We start from the raw sequence: 23760 nt of genomic DNA, 5'->3' as shown, positions 1-23760 counted from the left end.
ATCTTCCTCCACGGGGTCTGTGTGTAGGTTAACCCCATGGTATTGGGCAGCCCTATGGACAAGTTGGTTAAAGCCCATAGTGTCCTCTGGGGGGGAGGCCTGGAGGGGTATATATCATCCTGGGGAACATTAGGGACGTCTGGGGTGCTATAATCCTCCCAGGGGTTAGGGGAGTCAGGAGGACTAGGGTTCCCTAGTGGTTCATCCGCACCTCCCCCTGTATCATCAGAGGTGTTATCCGCATCATCATCATCTTCTATTAGAGTTGGGGATTGTGTAGGAGAGTTATGTGGTGGGGAGGAGGTGGAGGTGGAGGAGGAGGAGGAGGAGGAGGAGGAGGAGGAGGAGGAGAAGGGATCCTTAATGGAGAGGTTGCAAAGTCTCTCTTTTTAGGATGAGGAGACGGTGCAGGCGCATCTAATGGTCGTTTCTTGGAGCTAAGAGCCAATTGACCGGTTTTAGGATCTTTCACAAGAGTTTTTTGGGTAGGATCTGGTCGAAATAGTTCTTCTGTATAAGGCAGATCCTAAGGTGTTGAGGTCTTTGGTTCTGGAGGCTTTTTCGGCACTGACCCGGTAGCCGTTTGGCTTCAAACAATGACCTTTTGCAGCGTCTTTGGCAGGCGGACCGTGTTGTTTTTTCGGTTCCGAGACCTTTTTCGGCTCCGAGGCATGGAATCGGGCCCTTTGGTGGCAGTTTTTTGGTCGACTCCAAGTGTGTTTTCGGTGTTGAGGAGCCAGTGCCAGTCTTCGGCGCCGAGTGCTTGGATGTCAAAGCAGCGGTCGGCGTGAATGAGGAAGTGGATGGCTTCTTTTTCAGTGCCGGTAGGTGTGTGTCGGCACCGGGGGTAGGCTGAGTCGAGCCTGAGTCGCCTGAAGGCTTAGTAGGTTTCTTTACTGAGCCCGAAGGCGGGGCATGGGAAACAGTCTCTCGGTGTGCACCAGGGCCCGAAGGCGAAGGTGTGACTGAAGCCTTTTTCGAGGGTGTCGAGGAAGGGTCGGGGTCGACGTGTGCACTTACGACCCACTGTGCCGGAATGATATTCTCGACATCTGAGTCCTCGGTTTCGGAGTCGCTGATGCCTTCTTCGGCCCGCTCCCGTCTTGGCACGTCGACACCCTCTTGAAAGATGTCGTCGGGGATCGAAGATGACGAGCGAGCCATGGTCCTTCAAGCTTGTCGGTCCCGAATTGTCTTTTGGGAGCAGAAGGAGTCGCAAGCTGAACAGTCCCTGGACTTGTGCTCCGGTGAGAGGCAAAGGTTGCACACCTCATGGAGATCGGTGTGGGGAAACTTCGACCCACATTGAGAACACTTCTTGAATGGCGTTCTTTCCATGAGCCAGAAGATAGGGCCCAGGTAGGCCCAAAGGCCTTAGTTGACGACAGAAACTGAAGGCTTGGAAGTTGTTGATACTCGCATTGATAGGGAAACCCGTTCGAGAGAATACCGTCAAAGCGGGTGAAAGATTGCGCGCCGAAAGTAGAATCGGTTCCAAACCGGAGTGCAGGAAACACATCTGAGCACGATGGCGGAAAAAAACAATCTGAGGAGGGAGCCGATGCCCATGCGCAATGTGATCCAAAGGAGGAGTCACCTATCTCGTGACTTCCAAAGAACTTTTCAGGACAAAAACAAGTGCAAACATCCAGGCCCAACACTAGATGGCGATCTATGCAACAGTGAGTAATCTGCAGCTCATATGCCTCGAACAAGATATTTCAAGGAAATCCCCATGTTACTCTTTGGGAGCGATAGTCCTTGCAATAGTGAAAAAAGAAATGATCAGTGTTTCACAATTAGGGCATGTAAAACACAACAGCACACCATTTAAATACACTGCACCCAGCCCATGGGGCTGCCTTGGGCCTGCCTTAGGGGTAACCTACATGTAGTAAGATGGAAGGTTTGGGCCTGGCACGTGGGTGCACTTGCCAGGTCAAAATGGCAGTTTACAGCAGCAAAAACAGACACTAGAGTGGCAGGTCTGAGACATGCTTACAGGGCTACCCATTTGGGTGGCACAATCAGTGCTACAGGCCCATTGGTAGCATTTGATTTCCAGTCTCTGGGCACACCTGGTGCACTTTACTAGGGACTTACTGGTAAATCAAATATGGCAATCACAAATAAACCAATCACCAATATAGTTTAAACAGAGGGCAGGTGCACTTTAGCACTGGTTAGCAGTGGTAAAGTTCCGAGAGTCCTAGAACCAACAAAAAAAGGTCAGACAAAATAGGAGGAAAAGGCAAAAAGTTTGAGGATAGTCCTGAAAAAGGGCCAGGTCTCACATGCACTTTAAACCAACTCCCTGTGAACTTCTTGAACGAGTGAAACAGCATGATAATACCCACTGCTCTGAAGTCACACAATACTTTGAGCTGATCAAGAATGTGTACTCAATTAGTTTGGAATAATTTTGGTTCTTTTTTCAGTAAGTTTAACTTTTACACCAATTTTCCAGCACTTTTACCCATTTTCTCCATTATGTGACTGGACTTTTTTCATTACCCTCTTTCTCGTTTTAGCTAACACAGTTAGTTCTTATATCTTGTCTGCATTACTGCTCGACTAGTTGTAAAACTGCCACAATCATGCAATCTGCAGATCCTGCTGCTTGAGCCAAGCAATCGTGGCTGGGCCAAGGACTCCTTCAAGACCAGGTTGTCTCTGAGGGTCAGTTTGGAAACTCATTCAGGGCTCAAATCAAGACCATCAAATGTCCATGACAGCACCAATTGGCTCTGAATGAAGCTAAATGAGAGAATGTAGGGGTATAAATCCTTTCAAAAAGCAGATTCTGTAAAGCAGCCTGACCCATGAGGATTTTCTCCCACTCATCCACTACTTGCACCAGGTGAACAGCCTACAGCATAATAACACCACTCAAGATTTTTAGAAGTTTTCAGCTCATCGTTTATTACCTGCCTGTCAACTAAAGCTGGAGCATGTCTAGGGGTTACACTTACTCAGAGATTCCTTTACCTTTAATACGCCTTGAGGTAGGAGTTGACAATCTACGTGGAACGTCAAGTCAAGATTCAAAGGACTGCCGTGTGTCCTTACCTGTCTGGCGGTGTAGGCACAGTGGCGATATGAAGACAGTCCAGGTCCAGGATTGTGTGTCCCCAACTGGGGTCAGAGGTCACCATGCCCTTTTTTTCTGACTCTGAGCAAAGGGCTTCTTGGAAAACAACTGTGAGATAGATCATAGATGAAAAAACATGCATAGACGAAACATCATTAAACTTACAGGACCTGTGTCTAGTTTAGTGAACATACAAGGCTACAGCATTCATGTGCAATCATACTCTCTCCATCTACATGGTCATAGTTGCACAACAAAGGAAGTCACCTCTACTCTGAGACAACCCTGTGCCAATAAGTCCACTTGGAGGCACGGCTTTGCTTTCTCATGAGCAGCATGGTTAGACCAGTACTCATGATGTTTCGGCTAAGGTCTAGCTAGAGAAGCTTCTGCAGGGCAATATTTTGAGCTTCTACAAGGCAGTATTCAGGAGTGTTGATACTGAAAAGAGGTTGAGTAAATTTTGAACAATGAAACCACAGTCTTGTGGAGATGGGCCTTTGTGTGACAGCACTGGCAGCGTTTGTGCAGGAGTAAATTTTGTAAAAAATCTTGAAATCTGTAACCAAAGTCTTCAGGGGGAAGCCTGTCCAATACATGAAAGAACTTGGGTGAGTCAGTGTAAGGAGGTTTTTGTATTTACTTGTGCAGCTTTTTACTTTTAATCGCAGGTGAGATAGCTCAGCATATAAAGTGCTGCTCTTGACATTTGAGTTTAATCTGCGAAGCATAGGTTTACGTTAGGCAGGGCCAACTCAGACCTTTATGTCTCAAACGTTCATTGACTGCTATCATTTTGTTCTGTCATGTTATTACCTGATATTATTTAGTGATACAAAATGGCAAAACTGTGATGCATCTCAAAATAAAAAGATAATCTTGTTATGTTCGTACAGAAACTGAATTGCTTCAACGTGTGAATTGGAAAGGGACAGAGGACTCAGTCTAAGGGGTTGGAATGCAGTAAAATGCGTGAACAGAGTGGTATTAGGAGATTTTCTGACACATCAAGGGGAGACATGCAACATGGGTAGCACATGGTTCAAGAGTTTACGGGTGTGAGCTCTAAAGGGCTTCCCCGAAGACTCACACATTCAGCTGTAGGGGTATCAGAGGTTTCTGTTAGGTTTAGAAAGGATGAGAGTGTGGCATGAGCTTAGCATGCCTGATCAGGAGAAATGTTTGTAAATTAGGGTGATAACCTTCAAATTGATCCAGGTGTTCGACGGATACCAGTGAAGACTTCTCTGGTTGGCATTGATGGCAGCACTCCTCCTGGGGCCTATAGTTGGACAACCAGAGATTTCTGAACCTTCAGATGGCAGTCAAGCAAGTAAGGCAGCGTACTAAGACATTGGTATAGCCCAACTCTGCATAATTGTGTGATATCAGAAGTGACATGAAAATAGGCGCTCTTTTGTCACCCCAGTGATCAGCATTATCTTATGAAGTCCATAATGTTAGTAGACATCCATATTTTTAGTTGGCATGATCAAAGGATGCTGGGAGAGTTAAAGGAATCCAGGGTTTCTGAATTAGGGAGGATAAAGATTGTTGGAGAAGTAGGTAGATTCCCACACCCAAGTGGATCCTAGCAGCAGGATGTTCAGTATTTTACCTTTCAGGTTTAGCTTCCATCATGCCAGCTATGCCTCTGGGCATAAGGCGAGTAGCCATACGCTAACTCACAGGATATGTATAAGTGGCCGGTCTATAAATAGAATACAAGTTACAGGATAATTAAGAGCAGAGCTGTGTAAACGTAGGTTGTTAAGAGGTTAGAGGCAGATTTCCAGGGGGCACTATGGGTGTGAGATGAGCTTCAAGGACAGATGCCAGCTCAATTGTGTCATTAACACTGGAGATTGCCCTTGGGGCCGCAAGGACTGTCGAGCTCCTGCTGTTGTGTCAGTCAGACAAATACACTTTATTTGATTTGTTAAAAATCATAAAAGGAATAAAAGGAATAAAAACATTTACATACCAAAGGTTTAAAATACATTTTCTAGGTTCATTACAATTTACAAGTGCCTAAAAAACGTGTACAGTGTAATTCATAAAAAAAAGACAATCTGTGCAGTAATACACATAGATAAAAGTGCTTTATACATTCACAGTCACACTATGTGGCTTAATTCTGGATGCCACCACCAGAAAATTAGCCACACAGAATATAATGTGGGTACTACTCAAGGACTGGAGATAAACTAGAGCTGGCCTCACGTGAGTGAAGCCAGCATCCCTTAAAATAGGCAACAAATATTTTTTTCTTATGTCCGCGAAGTGCCCGCAAAACATGATAAAATGCATGGTGTCTTGAGGTGAAAAGTTATCACAGTTACAGGGTGGGCCCCCCTCTGGTTTGGCCCATGATTGGTATTACCCAAATAAAAGTGGATCAAGTTAAATCTGAACTTGGTCAGCAAAAATCTGTGAAATGGCCTGGAAACAATCTTAAGGTATGGCTCAAGTGAGGGGGAATACAATAACATGTACTGCGATCTAACTGTAGGTTTCTGAAATTCCCGTTCCTCCCGGGCCAGTCTGGCCCTTTCCATGAAGTGCATTTTGGTCAAATTAACATCCTCCTGATACTGGATGGTAACGAAAAGAGCTCCGGCCGTCCCAGCTGGCCAAAGGACTTTCTCAGAAATTCCAGCCAGGGCACTTTTTTAACATTATCTAATGACAAGACATCAGACAGGATTGCGTGATTCAACGTTAACTCCTCGTTGAGCCATGTCTTTAACCAGAATGTTAGCGGAGCCAAACTAAACTAATAGTCCAAACCTACCTCCGCATGGATTGAGAAAGTCGGAGTGGATTGGGGGACAGACAAAAGTGATCGCAAAAACCTGTTTTCCGCCCTCTGGATCAAATCATGATGTGCATAACCCCATAAGGGTGAACCATACATAGCAACTGAGATGCATTTAGAATTATAAATGTTTAAGAGAGCCTCCGTAAGCCTAGCCCCCAGCCTTTTTGCGAACCCCAAGAGGGCAGAGGTCGATCTAGCCACGGACAAGCTTTTTGCCTTAATTTGGGGGCCCCACGAACCATTCTCATCAAAGAGGACCCCCAGGTAAGGGAAGGTAGCTACGCTGGAGACCACCTCACCTTTGCACAAAAAGACTTTAGATTTACTCTTGTTTTTATGGTGACCAACCACCATCATGTGTGACTTTTTCGCATTTATTTTCAGGTCCAGCCTATCCATAAATGTCCCAAAAGCGTCCAGTAATCGCTGGAGGGCCATGCCAGTACGAGCTATTAGGACTGTGTTGTCCGCGTATAGGAGAACCGGTATCCTTGCTTCTCCTACACGCGGAACGTCCCCGTCCACTGCCTCCAAATGACTTCCAAGGCCATTTATATAAATAGTAAATAGGAGAGGGGCCAAAATGCAACCCTGGCGCACTCCTCGCTCTGATTTGAAGCGGCTCGTGCACCTTCCCTCTTTGGTGACTCTAACTGGGGAAAATAGCTCCTGGTGGAGGGATGCCATAAAGTTTACCAACGCCACATCATTCCCAATCTCCAATAACATGGCCCATAGTTTGGCCCTGTTCACCAGGTCGAAAGCCGAGGAGAGGTCCATAAAGGCCAGGAATAACGACCCCTCCTTGGCTACCGTGTATTTCGCAGTCAACAGGTGCAAATTAGAACATTGCTCCAAGGTGCCTCTCCTTGCTCTGAACCCATACTGGATATTTGATAGACCCCCACTTCTCTCGATACTGTCCCTTAACTTCGCCAGCAAGACTCTGCCTAGTATTTTAACCGCCGAGTCTAGGAGGGAGATGGGTCTATAACACCCTGGGTCTTCACGCTGGCCTTTTTTAAAAATAGGCACGATAATTGAAGTAGCCCAAGAAGAGGGGAAGTGATTGCCGTTAGCAGCAGAAAAAACATTTGTTAGTAGCCTAGCCCAAAACTTTGGTAGGTGTCTATAGAGATCCGTCGGGACACCATCCGGCCCAGGAGCCTTGTTCTTTGAGGTCTCCAAAATAGCTCTCTCTACTTCCTTTTGATCAAAAAGTAGGGGGGCGGACTCAGTTACTACCAAAGGAGAACCTTGGTGTCCCGATTCCGAATCTCCATACACCTCTCTAAAGTGACACAGCCATTTTTCATCAGGTATGACACAGTCCATGACCGTGTTATCTACCTCTGAGAAATCAGGCTGATTAATTATGGCCCAGAATTGACTACTGTCGCGTAAGACGTCAGTAGAAAGTAGGTTATCCCAGGCAGCCTTTTTTTATGTCATTTTTCCGACCCTTAATAGTTAGTTTGTACTCCTTCCTAAGGGAGGCAATGACAACCTTGTCTCTTGGGGACTGTTTTAGGGCTTGTATAAGCACTCTGTGTGCTTTCGAGCAGTTTGAGTCAAACCATCTATGCTGATTTTTACCTCCGTTCCCTGATTTGGCCATTAGATCTTTAGAGATTTGTGCACATACAGATTCAAAGGCCCCCATAATTTCGTGGGTAGCAGCGTTTGGATCCTGACAGATCATCATATTACCCCTAATTTTAGGAAGTAGTTCTTCCATAAAATATTCTGGGACTACATTTGACCATTTCAGCCTTCTCCCTTGATCCACAGGGCGTAATGCTGACCTTGGTTGAGCAGGGCAGAACTTATGAACCATAAAATCGCCCCATGACACCTCAAGCAGCACGGGATTGTGATCACTGTATGGGGAAACGATTGCTCTATAAGAAATAACCCTATATAAAATGCCTGGGGACAGGAAAATATAATCTATTATTGAACCTGGGTTGGAGCCCTTATAGGTAATTGTTCTGCCCTCTCCCTCAGACTTAGTCGATTCAAATAAGTTAAAATTTGCCAACAATGATTCCAGGGCCCCTCCGGACTTGGTGTGCTCGAAATGGGGGGCCTCCGAGCCAGGTGGGGCCTCATGCTCTTCAATGCGGCACAAATCGCTGCAGGGATGAATATTAAAATCACCCAATAGGATAAGCTCAGGGTTAGTGAAATTATTTTGACTGACAGTGAGTAAAAAGTTTTCCAAGGTGGCAATGTGGTCATGACCATTGTCCCTTGTCCATGAATTATAGAAGTTAATAAAAATAATTTTGCGGGTAGGAGATACCGCCCATTCCACAACTAAAAGGTTCGAGGAAGCAACTTTGACCAATTTAAAGACCCCCTTAAGTTTTCAAAAAAAAGAGACGGATAAGGCCTCCCTTTGCTCTGCCGGCGGAACTGGGAATAGCCGGGATGCAAAAGCTATTGTAGCCGTCCATCCAGAAACTGGGAGATATATCCCAGGATTCCTGGAATGCTATAATGTCATGACTGCTGACAAAATTAACCCATGCATCGTCTGTCCTTTTAGCTCTAGTTCCATCTACGTTCCAGCTGATGATTTTACAAGCAGCTACCCCGTTTGTGGTGGGCACCCTAGCTAAGGAGGGTGACGACAGTACTGATAGCCAATCAATTTCCTCAATATATGAGAGAGGGGAGAAACAGTTACTCAAGACCGGCCCGCCACCCTCCTCAGGTCTATGTACTAGTTGAGAATAGGGTGCAACCTCGACTGCTGTCTCCCTTCTTAAGCATCCTGAGCGTGTGTGCCCGCCTGATCTTTCCCCATTTGAAACTGGGGTCATCCCTCGCCTTATCATAGGTAAGTAGAGCTCACCATGATTCTTAAATGGGGGTGGGTAGAAAAAGTCCAAAGGAACCGGTATCATTTGGGCCGATTCCGATATTTCCGAGCCATCCCAAAACAACCTCTCGGCCAGGTCAAAGCTATCAAAATTTATGATCTTCGCATGCTTCCCAATCCAGCCCACCCGCCTAGCCATGATGATCCTGTTGGAGATGTTTGCCCCACCACTACAAGCGTCAGCACACCATGATCTAGCCTTTACTATTAAATCTGAGGTGGGTTCGCACTCTCCCTCTTTAAGTGGGGGCATACCGGTGAAAATTGCAACTAAAGGGGCAGCTTCCGGAGGTAAATCTTTTTTTACTTGACAACCCCCCACCCCTTTATTAAGGGCTAAGCCAGAGGATTCGACCGGCCTACCGGACCTACCAGGGTTAGGACGGTTTGCCTCCGAACTAATAGGGGCTGTATGTGGGACCCCCAGCATGACATTTACTACCGCCACCCCGCTGCTTGGTAACACAGTGACAGATGATCTAGCATCCTTTTGTATGCCATTCCCTGACATAGCTGTACCTACTCCTTGTTGTTCTAAGGAAACAGAGCGATCATTAACAAGTCTGTCAATAAGGGCGCATTTCTTTAATAAGCCCGCAAGGCAAGTGTTCATGGTGTCCACAATATCTTTTGCAATTCCCAATAGCAAGGGCTCAATTCTCGCAACAAATAGGGCCTCAAGTTGTTCGCCCAGCAGATCGTTGGCCCTCGGAGTTGCAGTTGCAATGTCCTTAGCTTTTCCGCGATTTTTCCTGTTCTTTTTTGAAGAGTGAGCGGTCAACTGGATCTTCGTTAGCGGGGGTGACACTTGAGTAGATCCCGAAGGAGAACCAGTAGTGGATTGCGCCACAGGTGTAGGTTTTATAATAGTCACCACTGGCTCTAGTGGAATATGAACCACAGGGACAGTATCCTGAATATCCTGGGAGTTGGAGGTGGTTATAAAGGGAGGGGGTACCAATCCCAACTCTTGCTTGGCAGTCTCAATTTCCTTAGTAAGGACCCCCACAGCTGATGAGAGGTAAGATATAATGGACTCTGAGTGTCTAGGCACCTTAGCCTTCTTCCCCCCTCCTCTACATTAGTTGGTTTCTTGCGCTTACCCATGATTCAGTCGATGTCAGAGGGTTGGCCCAGCCCTGCCTCCTCCTGCCCCGGACGGCCACAGATGGCCCGCCCTTTGCCCGGGCTTAGCCCGGCACCGCCCGCGCACGTCCGCGATGCGGAGGGAGCTGCCGCTGTTTAAGCGCCTCCGGGCGCGCTGAGGCGGAAGTGGGCGGTGCTAGTCGCAGTGCAGGCTGGGAGCTGTAGTCTCCCCCCACAGCGGCCGTGCGGTGTCACGAGCAACGGCGGCGGGGGAAACACACAGCGTCAGGGCCCCAGGAGCAAGTGTGGCAGCAAGGTATGTAGTTGGTCTGCTTTGCCCCTCACAGAATTTCCGATGTCCCCGCTCCGCCGAGGGAGCTGCTGCTGTTTAAGCGCCTCCGGGCGCGCTGAGGCGGAAGTGGGCGGTGCTGGTCACTGTGCAGGCTGGGAGCTGTAGTCTCCCCCCACAGCGGCCATGCGGTGTCACGAGCAACGGCGGTGGGGGGAACACACAGCGTCAGGGCCCCAGGAGCAAGTGTGGCAGCAAGGTATGTAGTTGGTCTGCTTTGCCCCTCACAGAATTTCCGATGTCCCCCAAACAATGTTTTAAACCTTTTAGTAAGGGTTGGAGCGTTCTTGCAGGCTAATTAGCATATTTGAGCACTGTACTCACGCAATCTCGAACAGTTCGAAATGCAAGCGATGGTGTCCCTCTCCACGGCAGGACTGCCGTGCAAAATATTATCCAACAAAGTGCCCCTCACAGAATTTCCGATGTCCCCCTGCTGTTGTGTCAAAAATTATTACGTGAAATATACAACGCAGGTACAGGAGTTTGGCCATGGTAAGCTCTCCTTCTCTTACCTTCCGGAGATCAAGGCAGCTCCATCCATGTGTGGGTCTGTAACTCATCTTGTACGGATGGGGTATTGGAGATGCAGTCAGCCAACCCTAACTTTTTCAATCCCCAGGGGTGATGAAGTGGTAGTTGGAGAGCACTTGTGTTAGCCACTGGAGCGGGATGGTGTCCGTAGAGTAGAATATGGAAGCTTTACGATGGTGGGATTCGCAGGTGTTTCGAGAGGGTCTTCCTAACTAGAATAACCCTTTGGAAAATCAGAGCTAACTTACTGAAGAGCTCATTCACATGAGTGTAGAACAGAGGTCTACACCTGAGGGCTGGACCCCTTGGTAATGCATGACTTTATTTTAGGGCACTAGGCTCTGCCCAAGAGGAGCATCTAATACGCCCCTGGGGAATGTAGACAGAAATCATGTTGAAAACAGTGCTGGGATTTTAGTGAAAGAAAAAGAGTAGCCATGAGCCACTCTAATGGCCCATCAGGAAGGTCTTCTGTCAGTCAAGTCCAGGTTAGGAGAAGATGCCAAAGGCGAGGGCCCTCGATGACCCACAAAGCCTCTCTCCCCTGATTTCTGATAAAGGCATACACTTGGGACACTTTTTAGGAAGACGGGTCTGTTATAACAGCACGCTGGCAATTATGTCCACGCGTTTTTAGAAGGAATACTGAACATGACTGCAATGTTTCAATGGTTTAATATGTTCAGGGTTTCCAAGCAGTCCAATTTCTTTTGACACACCTTAAGTCAATCCTGATATTTTAGTCAACAGTACTTTGCATTTTGGGACTTGTAGTATCACATTCAGCACTGTAAGGGTGGGCTCAAAAATTCCAGGAAGTGAAATGCTTTCAGCTAAAAGACCATGATTTGCTGTAGGTATTTCACATGGCATGAGGCAGTTCCCTACTAGGTATAATGTTCCAATATAATAGGTAAGAGTGAACATCCATTTTTTGTTAACATTTCTATGCACATTTGGGCTCATTTGCCTACAATATTATTTTCAAATTCACATACTGGATAAATTTTAAAGAAAAAAGCAACATAGAGCACTGTTTTGACAAACCTTTTCATACACCCCTCTACTGTGAGATCTCATTTGAAATGTGTTGCTTGCTTGCTGTGTGTTTTCTCCGATACATTGAGGCCATCGTTACAAGTTGGGTGGAACAGGGCAGAGTACTTATAACACCTGGTAAACTCCATTACCCGCAGGGTTAGAAGTACAACAGTGAATGTATTACTAAGCTTCTACTGAGGGCTGTGAGCCCTCAAACCCATACAATTGTTTGCTTTTAGTTTTTAACATTTAACAGTCATCTGAGAATGGTGCCTTAGTTGGGAGTAGCTGTCCAACCCCACTCTTCATATGTTTGTCAGATCTGCTCTCTGACAAACAAAACAACAAACAGCGCTGCATGTGTCCAGAGAAAATAGCCAGCGGGTAATGATGCTCGGGACATTGCTTTTTTCTTTTTCAAAGACAACATTGGGGATTTGACTTTGGAAAACAGTGAAACATCATAAGTGGGTCCCTTCTACTGAACACAAAGATGCACTTTCAAGTAACCACATCCCTCTAGGTCACTATGGACACTGTTACAGGTTCTGGACTTTTGTGTGACTGCCAGATGCATTCTGGGTATTGTAGTCTTGTTTTGCTGCCACTGAATTAATTAAACTAATAGGTCTGAAATGAAGGATTTGTATGTGAATAGTTCTGTGTCTGTAATGACCTGCAGTGAGATGGTCACCCTAGTGGACAGAGAATACAAAATATGTCTGTCAGGCTGCAGCTGAGCCACTGGAGGCAGAGGCTTTGCTGCCCCAGTTGCGTGACATCCAGTCCATCATTCTCAAATGACCCCCATCACATGCAGGGCAATGACTCACCTCTCAGCCTGGCAGAAGGTCCTGAAGAGCTGGCACTTCCCACCGAAGGGGGTCCTGCAGGCCCAAGAGGGGCAGCTCTGCATGCCGCCTGGTGATCTGCTGACCGCCCCAGGATCTTTGGCCACTGGCGACGTCTGTAATTGGCGAACCAGTTATACACCTGATTGTGCTGCAGGCGCAACTCCAGAGCCAGGTGCGTCTGCAAGAACAAAGAGCCAGGAGATTATGTGCCCTTACTGTGTGTGTGCCATCTGCTCTCACTGCATGTGAGTCATCGGTGCCCTCACAGCGTCACACCCATCTTTGCCTCTCAATGCATGCGCCAGCTGTGCCCCCACTGGATGTCAGCTGTGCCTTTAGTGCTCTCCCTGCATGACAACCCCTTGTGGCCTTACTCCAGAAGGCTCCTGGTGAGTGGATGACACACAACCACAGAAAGCTCAACACATGTAGCCAAGGACCCTCAAAAGCAACACCTTTCAAATCTTTGGCCATAGCAAATTATCAAACAACATCATCAAAGTAAGGAACCTTTGGGTGAGCATGGACACTGACTTCTCCCTTATCCCCCAAGCAAAAAAGGTCATCAAATACCCCTTCTTTACTACCAAGACCTTATGTTGAATGTTTCCCCAGCATTTTCTCCCCCTCAGGGGTTAGACCTGTCACCTTGGTTCTCTCTTGCTTAGACTGCACCAATAGACTCTAGACAGGCACAGTCGTTTTTATATCCATAGATGTCAGCTAATGAGGATGGGCCTACCAGGCTGCTTCTTCACCTCAACATCCATGATCCCATCACCCCTGCCATTCAAACACTTCAGTCACTTCCTGGTTTCCATCAGCATGACATGTCTCCTTCAAAGCATCTGTCATCAGCATCAGGCTGAACTGATTCCCCTACAATTCAAATCATCTCCTATTACACAAGGTCTCTGACCCACACCGGCCCGCTTCTAACCATGGTTAGGTTCCAAAAGTAGTGAGTAGTGGGCTCTGCAATACATTCTTAGATCTCCTGTCCACCCACCTCATAGTTCCCATTCCTCATTTAGAGGGTGGAGATTTTCCTGCTGGCAGAGCTTCCGGTCACTCCACCATCAGGAAATGTCTCTCACCAGCAGATATGAAATTGGAGCAGTCACCCTATGTAGGGTGGCCATATCAGTCCATCGGAAGGCCAATGGTGTGGTTAACCGTTTTGCAGCCACTTTGGAAACGGCTGGGCAAGTAGCTAAGCTCATTCACCAGTCGCTATCTGAAGTCTTGTGACAGGCACTATGTGACTACGGAGATACTCTTCATAGTACCACAGCCGTGTACGCTGATGAATAACCATTCCACACCACAAGAGATATTCGAAGTCCTGCATATCGCAAGAAGTTCGACTCAAAGACGCTCTGGCCAAGAGTAAGATCAAGCAGTATGGAGACAAGTGGCGGTCAGCCCAGGTCTCCCACTTACAGCAAGGTGACTTAGTACTTGGCAAGTCAAGAAGTCATCAGAAGTAAGATTCAAACTTTGACGCTCAAGCTTTATTTAAAAAAATTTTTTTATATAGAGCGAATATGACCCTCGTGGGTCTCAGAGTGCCTTACAAATGGTTCTTGTCGAGAGTTATTCCCAGTGATCTCCCTCAATCATTAACTTGGGGCAAGCAGTTGAAGGTGGTTAGTTGCCTCATCCATTCATTAATGATGGGTGTCTGTTTGGGTGGGGCGATTAGGAGGGATTCAGTTTTGAGTGTGTTTAGTTTGAGGTGGAGCCTAATGTAGTTATTGACATGAAGATAAGATGAGGAGAAAGGGCAAGTTTCTTTACGTAGCTTCAGGCGACAAAGATGTTTGCAGAATGGAGAACATTTGCGAGGAATGACCCCAACAATGGGGGGTGACCTCATTATAAATGCCATAGAGACTGGGTTCCATGTGCTCTGACTGACTAAAAGCAACTTTCTTCCGAAGTGGCTTCCTGCTTGCTTGAGTGGTGGACTAAACTGGCGTCAGAATGGAAGGGCGAATAATTAGCAAAGCTGTTCTAGAGGGCGCGATGGTGTGCGAAAGAGGATGGGTGGTATTCTTTGAAAGGTTGGTCAGTGAGGAGGACGCAGCAATAGATAGAGGGAAGACTTCTCGACCGTTCTCCTGGCACAAATATATGGAGTACTGTGGACAGTTTATCAGCAATAGCCTGGCACGCATGGATTAGGCAGGATAACAGTTTATCAGCAATAGCTGAAGTTGACACCTAGCTTCTGGACGTGAGTCCTGGCCCACGTGGACGGGGTAGCAATAACAGTTTATCCGCAATAGTTTTAGGTGAGCCCCGCTTCTCGAAAGTTCTCAAGGTGCAGGTGGATGGGTAGCGCTGACAGTTTATCTGCTGACAGTTTATCAGCAATAACTGAAGGTAAGACTTTGCTTCTCAATGGTTCTCCTGGTCCACAGGGACAGGGTAGAACTGACAGGTTAGCAGTAATAGCTGGAGGTGAGGCCTCGCTTCTCGGCGGGTCTCTTGGCGCATGTTAATGAGGTAGCGTTGACATTGTATCGACAATGGCTGGAGGTGAGGCCTCACTTCTCGGCGGGTCTCTTGGCGCATGTTAATGAGGTAGCGTTGACATTGTATCGACAATGGCTGGAGGTGAGGCCTCACTTCTCGGCGGGTCTCTTGGCGCATGTTAATGAGGTAGCGTTGACATTGTATCGACAATGGCTGGAGGTGAGGCCTCACTTCTCGGCGGGTCTCTTGGCGCATGTTAATGAGGTAGCGTTGACATTGTATCGACAATGGCTGGAGGTGAGGCCTCACTTCTCGGCGGGTCTCTTGGCGCATGTTAATGAGTTAGCGCTGACATTGTATCGGTAATAGCTGGAGGTGAGGCCTCGCTTCTCGGCGGGTCTCTTGGCGCATGTTAATGAGTTAGCGCTGACATTGTATCAGCCATAGCTGGAGGTGAGGCCTCGCTTCTCGGCGGGTCTCCTGGCGCATATTAATGAGGTAGTGCTGACATTGTATCAGTAATAGCTTGAGGTGAGGCCTCGCTTCTCGGCGGGTCTCTTTGCACACGTGTATGAGATAGTCCTGACATTGTATCTGCAATAGCTGGAGGTGAGGCCTCGCTTCTTAGCGGGTCTCTTTGCACACATGTATGAGATAGTCCTGACATTGTATCTGCAATAGCTGGAGGTGAGGCCTCGCTTCTCAGCAGGTCTCTTGGCGTATGTTAATGAGTTAGCGCTGACATTGTATCAGCCATAGCTGGAGGTGAGGCCTCACTTCTCGCCGGGTCTCTTGGCGCATGTTAATGACATAGCGCTGACATTGTATCAGCCATAGCTGGAGGTGAGGCCTCGCTTCTCGGCGGGTCTCTTGGCGCATGTTAATGAGTTAGCGCTGACATTGTATCAGCAATAGCTGGAGGTGAGGCCTCGCTTCTCGGCGGGTCTCTTGGCACATGTGAATGAGGTAATGCAGACATTGTATGGGCAATAGCTGGAGGTGAGGCCTCGCTTCTCGGCAGGTCTCTTGGCGCATGTTAATGAGTTAGCGCTGACATTGTATCAGCCATAGCTGGAGGTGAGGCCTCGCTTCTCGGCGGGTCTCTTGGCGCATGTTAATGAGTTAGCGCTGACATTGTATCAGCAATAGTTGGAGGTGAGGCCTCGCTTTTCGGCAGGTCTCTTGGCACATGTGAATGAGGTAATGCAGACATTGTATGGGCAATAGCTGGAGGTGAGGCCTCGCTTCTCGGCGGGTCTCTTGGCGCACGTTAATGAGGTAGAGCTGACATTGTATCGGCAATAGCTGGAGGTGAGGCCTCACTTCTCGCCGGGTCTCTTGGCGCATGTTAATGAGGTAGCGCTGACATTGTATCAGCAATAGCTGGAGGTGAGGCCTCACTTCTCGCCGGGTCTCTTGGCGCATGTTAATGAGGTAGCGCTGACATTGTATCAGCCATAGCTGGAGGTGAGGCCTCGCTTCTCGGCGGGTCTCTTGGCACACGTGAATGAGGTAGCGCTGACATTGTATCGGCAATAACTGGAGGTGAGGCCTCGCTTCTCGGCGGGTCTCTTGGCGCATGTTAATGAGGTAGCGCTGACATTGTATCAGCCATAGCTGGATGTGAGGCCTCGCTTTTCGGCGGGTCTCTTGGCGCATGTGAATGAGGTAGCGCTGACATTGTATCAGCAATAGCTGGAGGTGAGGCCTCGCTCCTCTGCGAGTCTCTTGGTACATGTGAATGAGGTAATGCAGACATTGTATGGGCAATGGCTGGAGGTGAGGCCTCGTTCCTCGGCGGGTCTCATGGCGCATGTTAATGAGGTAGCGCTGACATTGTATCAGCAATAGCTGGAGGTGAGGCCTCACTTCTCAGCGGGTCTCTTGGCGCACGTTAATGAGGTAGCGCTGACATTGTATCGGCAATAGCTGGAGGTGAGGCCTCGCTTCTCGGCGAGTCTCTTGGCGCACGTTAATGAGGTAGCGCTGACATTGTATCGGCAATAGCTGGAGGTGAGGCCTCGCTTCTCGGCGGGTCTCTTGGCGCACGTTAATGAGGTAGCGCTGACATTGTATCGCAATAGCTGGAGGTGAGGCCTCGCTTCTCGGCGGGTCTCTTGGCGCACGTTAATGAGGTAGTGCTGACATTGTATCGGCAATAGCTGGAGGTGAGGCCTCGCTTCTCGGCGGGTCTCTTGGCGCACGTTAATGAGGTAGCGCTGACATTGTATCGCAATAGCTGGAGGTGAGGCCTCGCTTCTCGGCGAGTCTCTTGGCGCATGTTAATGAGGTAGCGCTGACATTGTATCGGTAATAGCTGGAGGCGAGGCCTCGCTTCTCTGCGGGTCTCTTGGCGCACGTTAATGAGGTAGCGCTGACATTGTATCGCAATAGCTGGAGGTGAGGCCTCGCTTCTCAGCGAGTCTTGGCGCATGTTAATGAGGTAGCGCTGACATTGTATCGGTAATAGCTGGAGGCGAGGCCTCGCTTCTCTGCGGGTCTCTTGGCGCATGTTAATGAGGTAGCGTTGACATTGTATCGACAATGGCTGGAGGTGAGGCCTCACTTCTCGGTGGGTCTCTTGGCGCATGTTAATGAGTTAGCGCTGACATTGTATCAGCAATAGTTGGAGGTGAGTCCTCGCTTCTCGGCGGGTCTCTTGGCGCATGTTAATGAGTTAGCGCTGACATTGTATCAGCAATAGTTGGAGGTGAGTCCTCGCTTCTCGGCGGGTCTCTTGGCGCATGTTAATGAGTTAGCGCTGACATTGTATCAGCAATAGCTGGAGGTGAGGCCTCGCTTCTCGGCGGGTCTCTTGGCACACTTGAATGAGGTAGCACTGACATTGTATCGGTAATGGCTGGAGGTGAGGCCTCGCTTCTCGGCGGGTCTCTTGGCGCACGTTAATGAGGTAGCGTTGACATTGTATCGACAATGGCTGGAGGTGAGGCCTCGCTTCTCGGCAGGTCTCTTGGCGCACATTAATGAGGTAGCGCTGACATTGTATCGGTAATAGCTGGAGGTGAGGCCTCGCTTCTCGGAGGGTCTCTTGGCATACTTGAATGAGGTAACACTGACATTGTATCGGCAATAACTGGAGGTGAGGCCTCGCTTCTCGGCGGGTCTCTTGGCACACGTGAATGAGGTAGCGCTGACATTGTATCAGCAATAGCTGGAGGTGAGGCCTCGCTTCTCGGCGGGTCTCTTGGCGCACGTGAATGAGGTAGCACTGACATTGTATCGGCAATAACTGGAGGTGAGGCCTCGCTTCTCGGCGGGTCTCTTGGTACATGTTAATGAGGTAGCGCTGACATTGTATCGGCAATAACTGGAGGTGAGGCCTCGCTTCTCGGCGGGTCTCTTGGCACACGTGAATGAGGTAGCGCTGACATTGTATCAGCAATAGCTGGAGGTGAGGCCTCGCTTCTCGGCGGGTCTCTTGGCGCACGTGAATGAGGTAGCACTGACATTGTATTGGCAATAACTGGAGGTGAGGCCTCGCTTCTCGGCGGGTCTCTTGGTACATGTTAATGAGGTAGCGCTGACATTGTATCGGCAATAACTGGAGGTGAGGCCTCGCTTCTCGGCGGGTCTCTTGGCACACGTGAATGAGGTAGCGCTGACATTGTATCAGCAATAGCTGGAGGTGAGGCCTCGCTTCTCGGCGGGTCTCTTGGCGCACGTGAATGAGGTAGCACTGACATTGTATCGGCAATAACTGGAGGTGAGGCCTCGCTTCTCGGCGGGTCTCTTGGTACATGTTAATGAGGTAGCGCTGACATTGTATCAGCCATAGCTGGAGGTGAGGCCTCGCTTCTCGGCCGGTCTCTTGGCGCACGTTAATGAGGTAGTGCTGACATTGTATCAGCAATAGCTGGAGATGAGGCCTCTCTTCTCGGCGGGTCTCTTGGCACACGTGAATGAGGTAACGCTGACATTGTATCAGCAATAGCTGGAGGTGAGGCCTCACTTCTCGCCGGGTCTCTTGGCGCATGTTAATGACATAGCGCTGACATTGTATCAGCAATAGTTGGAGGTGAGGCCTCGCTTCTCGGCTGGTCTCTTGGCGCACTTTAATGAGGTAGCGCTGACATTGTATCAGCAATAGCTGGAGGTGAGGCCTCGCTTCTCGGCGGGTCTCTTGGCACACGTGAATGAGGTAACGCTGACATTGTATCAGCAATAGCTGGAGGTGAGGCCTCACTTCTCGCCGGGTCTCTTGGCGCATGTTAATGAGATAGCGCTGACATTGTATCAGCAATAGTTGGAGGTGAGGCCTAGCTTCTCGGCTGGTCTCTTGGCACACATGAATGAGGTAGCGCTGACATTGTATCAGCAATAGCTGGAGGTGAGGCCTCGCTTCTCGGCGGGTCTCTTGGCGCATGTTAATGAGATAGCGCGGACATTGTATCAGCAATAGTTGGAGGTGAGGCCTAGCTTCTCGGCTGGTCTCTTGGCACACATGAATGAGGTAGCGCTGACATTGTATCAGCAATAGCTGGAGGTGAGGCCTCGCCTTTCGGCGGGTCTCTTGGCACATGTGAATGAGGTAGCGCAGACATTGTATCGGCAATAGCTGAAGGTGAGGCCTCGCTACTCGGCGGGTCTCTGGCACACGTGAATGAGGTAGAGCTGACATTGTATCAGCAATAGCTGGAGGTGAGGGCTCGCTTCTCGGCGGGTCTCTGGCACACGTGAATGAGGTAGCCCTGACATTGTATCGACAATGGCTGGAGGTGAGGCCTCGCTTCTCGGCGGGTCTCTTGGTGCAGGTTAACGAGGTAGCGCTGACATTGTATCGGTAATAGCTGGAGGTGAGGCCTCGCTTCTCGGCGGGTCACTTGGCACACGTGAATGAGGTAGCACTGACATTGTATCGGTAATAGCTGGAGGTGAGGCCTCACTTCTCGGCGGGTCTCTTGGGACACGTGAATGCGGTAGCGCTGACATTGTATCAGCAATAGCTGGAGGTGAGGCCTCGCTTCTCGGCGGGTCTCTTGGCACACGTGAATGCGGTAGCGCTGACATTGTATCAAAAATAGCTGGAGGTGAGGCCTCGCTTCTCGGCGGGTCTCTTGGTACATGTGAATGAGGTAGTGCTGACATTGTATAAGCAATAGCTGAAGGAGAGGCCTCGCTTCTCAGCGGGTCTCCTGGCGCATGTTAATGAGGTAGCACTGACATTGTTTCAGCAATAGCTGGAGGTTGGGCCTCGCTTCTCAGCGGGTCTCTTGGCACACGTGAATGAGGTAGCACTGACAATGTATCAGCAATAGCTGAAGGTGAGGCCTCGCTTTTCGCTGGGTCACTTGGCACACGTGGGTGGGGTAGCGCAGAGAGTTTATCAGTATGTAACAATGGAGAAGACGAGCCTAGAGTCGGAGGTTTGAACCAAATGAGATACAGCGCTACTCTTTCAGGGTGGCCGCTGCAGTGGAGGTAGTCGACACTGAACCATTTGGGGGCAGCATAGGAAAAGAGGGACAACGGCAGTGTTCCACGTCTTTCTGGCACTTGTTGCAGCAAACTATCACAGGGCAACCTGCGACAAGTACTTACATTTAATAATTGATAACGACCTCACATTGAGGCCCACAATTAAACCTTTTTTGCAATAGATGACAATACATAACAACAAATACTTGAATTACAATTTACACAACTTAAAATATTACATTAATGCACATTTGTAAAAACACAAAAACATTTCAAATTAATTTGTAGCCAACAGCAGGCCATGGAGGAGCACTTATAAGTTCCAGCGCTTTCTTTGCTGAACTTACGCCCAACCTCAACATCACTGGTCTCAACTGGATTCTCCAAAACATTTTCAGATATGCAAACACAAACGCAACAGCCACTGGAGTCTAAATGGCTGCACCTCAAGAGATCACAAATACACTTCTCTCCAGCCAACCTATGCAATTTAAGTATGACAGACCAGCAACACAGACCCCTCTAAGCAAACTGAAAAAAAATCATATCATATATTTGCTTCAGGATGAATGGAGAACTTTCCGCTCTGCTGTATTCAAGTAGGATCACCTTCTGAATGGAATGCATTCAAGACAGGACCAAATCAAAGGCAGCATAAACTTTAGATGATGTTGTTCAGAAAGACTTATATGTATTAAAACACAGAAGCTTTTAGCTTGTCCCTCCCAGACACCAGTGACATGTTTGCCTGTGCTGACTTTCTGCCCCTCCCACCCCCAGGTTCTTTACTGGAGTAATGGGAGTGGGTTGAAGGCAGGGCAAGAGACAAGTGTTTGTGTGTACATAGGTATGAGGTGCTTGCAGCCAGTAATGAGCCCAAGGGTTCCAGGTGGTTGATGGGAGTGTGGGGGAGTCTGGCCTACTTTGGAAGCACCAGTAGTGACAAGCAGTTGACCAGTCTGTAGGACAAACCAGATCTGGCTGTCAAAAGGGTAAAGCACAGAAGCAAAAGCCAAGGGACACCCCAGCTACAGATGAGAACACAACCTGGCAGTGGGGGTCGCTGTTATTCTATGAAGGACTAGGTATTAGAGGTATAATTGATATCAAGTCAGCACAGCTAGGAGGTTCTAGACCCCTCCCAGGTTAACCTCTGACAAAAGAAATGAAATAAAAGAATATATTTTTATAATTGTTGGAATAATTTGTCTAGTGGTGTAATAATCTGGTTTGGGTGCTCACTGCATGTATGTGGATTAAATCCATTGTAGAATAACTTGGGTCTTGAGGGACATTACTGACTTGTCTTTATAACCTTTGAGTATTTTCATCACTTTTCAAATCTAGTGCTGGCTGAGGGTTTTCTAAAGCCAAGCTGATCTTTAAGTGTCATTGATGTCTTTGAGACAAAATATTCGGTGTCTACCCGTTAACTTGTGTGCATGATGGATACTAGTGGGCAATGCGCTGTGGGGGGCCGCCTCTGTAAACCCTGATCCCTCCAGGAATAGGCACCCTCTGTCCCTAGGGGTAACTCCTCATGCTGATGCCCTGTCCTCACCCTCTGCTCCTTGGTAGGGTGCACGGTCACCTGAGCCGCAAACTCCATCAGTCTCTGACGCGCCGAAGGTGGGAAATTTCGGCATGGCATGCCGTAAGGGCACAGCGCCGCAGGTGGAGGGTGCCTGGAAGAAACAAGATGGACACCTGAGGGTATGTGCATTAGGCATAGCCTGGAGACATCTGCATTAAGGTATACATAGAAAGCACCAATGTGGAGGGTATCAATAGGCATTTATGTATTATTTCAAAGTTCACTAAAATATCTCTACAATATCACCAAATATCAGGAAAATTGGGAAAGGGCTCTAAAACCCCATGTAATTTACAGAGAGTACGGTGTGATGTCACTTCAGTAAGTACAGTAATTTTCAAGACCTGGGTTCAGATTTACAGGATGGTGGGCATCCCGCCAAGGTGCCGGTGGAAACGCAGTCCCGCGCCTAATTGTACAGTTCCCAAAGTGAGGCAGGTCCCAGCTGCACGGCTGGATCTGCAGCGGGTGAACAAGTGGCTGAAAAGCATTGACCTCAGCTCTTAGGGCACAGCCCCTGATGGCTCCGGCCATCCCATACAGCAGACCCAGCGGCCTGAGCCATTGGCCCATCTCATTCGCTTGCCATCGTCTCATAGCGCTGCCTTTATCCCCTACTCCATGTCTCCTTTCTCGTCTGATTTTCTGTTGAACATGAACTTTCGCTCTGAACTAAAACTCAGCTCTCAGGTTGGTATTTTGTGTAAGAAGATGATGGATGCCCCTTCAGAAGGTGAATGGCCATTGAATGACCAGTGAAGAAGCCAGCACTGACAAAACCAATGAATCTGGCTTTTGTATGGTGTAGAGGCATTCAACACACATGCAAGCGTGCACTAATGCATGCAGTCATGCAACCGAAGCCACTTCGATGAAAATAATAATGGTCTACTTCCCCTACATATATAGAATGTGTACACCTTGGTAATCCTTTAAACCAATCTATGCAGTAGATTGCTGGCTATAATTTATCCTCACAAATGCCACCAGATATTGTTTTTGTTAAAAACATATGTGCACAAACAAAGGTGAGAGGAGCTGTAAAGCACCGCAGCCGGAGCCCCACCACTTGGGGGTTGGACAATCCAGGGCCCACATAGTTCCTCGCACTCCAAGTCTCCATATGGACCAGAGAGTCCCCCATTCCCCAAAGGCACCCAACTTAACCTTCACATTGTGAACATAAACGGACTTGCTATGAACGAAAACAGGTAAAGTTCCAAGTTTCTTCAGATGGAGTGGCAGTAGCCCCCACTTTGATCCACAGTGATTTCCAAGGCCCCTTTTCCCCACCACTGAAAGCCCCACTCTTTCTCTGGGATTACATACAAGGAACTTCAGGGAAGGTCATGGGAGGTCTCAATTGTGCCTTCCGCGCCCTGGCCCATTAGTCTGTGCCTTCACCATCTTTGCCTTGCATGCCACCTAGGGCCAGATGTACGACGATTACATTTTGTGAGTTGCAAATTACGTCACTTTGCGACTTGTAATTTGCGAGTCCCAAAATGTAAAGTACAACAGTGTCTCAGATACTGTTTGCGATTCCCAATGGGGACGCAAATTGCATGACTCATGAATATTAATGA

The 23760-nt window shown here is 48.4% G+C and overlaps 1 protein-coding gene across 1 annotated transcript in view; it reads right to left on the bottom strand.

Moving 5' to 3' along the window:
- ANHX (anomalous homeobox) overlaps positions 1–23760 on the bottom strand; it is a 158955-nt gene that overhangs the window by 109447 nt on the left and 25748 nt on the right. Inside the window, exons 2-4 of the mRNA XM_078639995.1 lie at positions 22142–22265; positions 12643–12841; positions 3070–3199 (exon numbers count right to left, since the gene is read on the bottom strand). Coding sequence (XP_078496121.1) covers positions 3070–3199; positions 12643–12841; positions 22142–22265 — 453 coding nt within the window. The remainder of the gene's footprint in view (positions 1–3069; positions 3200–12642; positions 12842–22141; positions 22266–23760) is intronic.

The sequence above is a fragment of the Lissotriton helveticus genome, chromosome 4_2 (assembly GCF_964261635.1).
Source record: "Lissotriton helveticus chromosome 4_2, aLisHel1.1, whole genome shotgun sequence".
Classification (NCBI taxonomy): Eukaryota; Metazoa; Chordata; class Amphibia; order Caudata; family Salamandridae; genus Lissotriton; species Lissotriton helveticus.
This window is presented reverse-complemented; position numbering and strand designations above follow the sequence as displayed.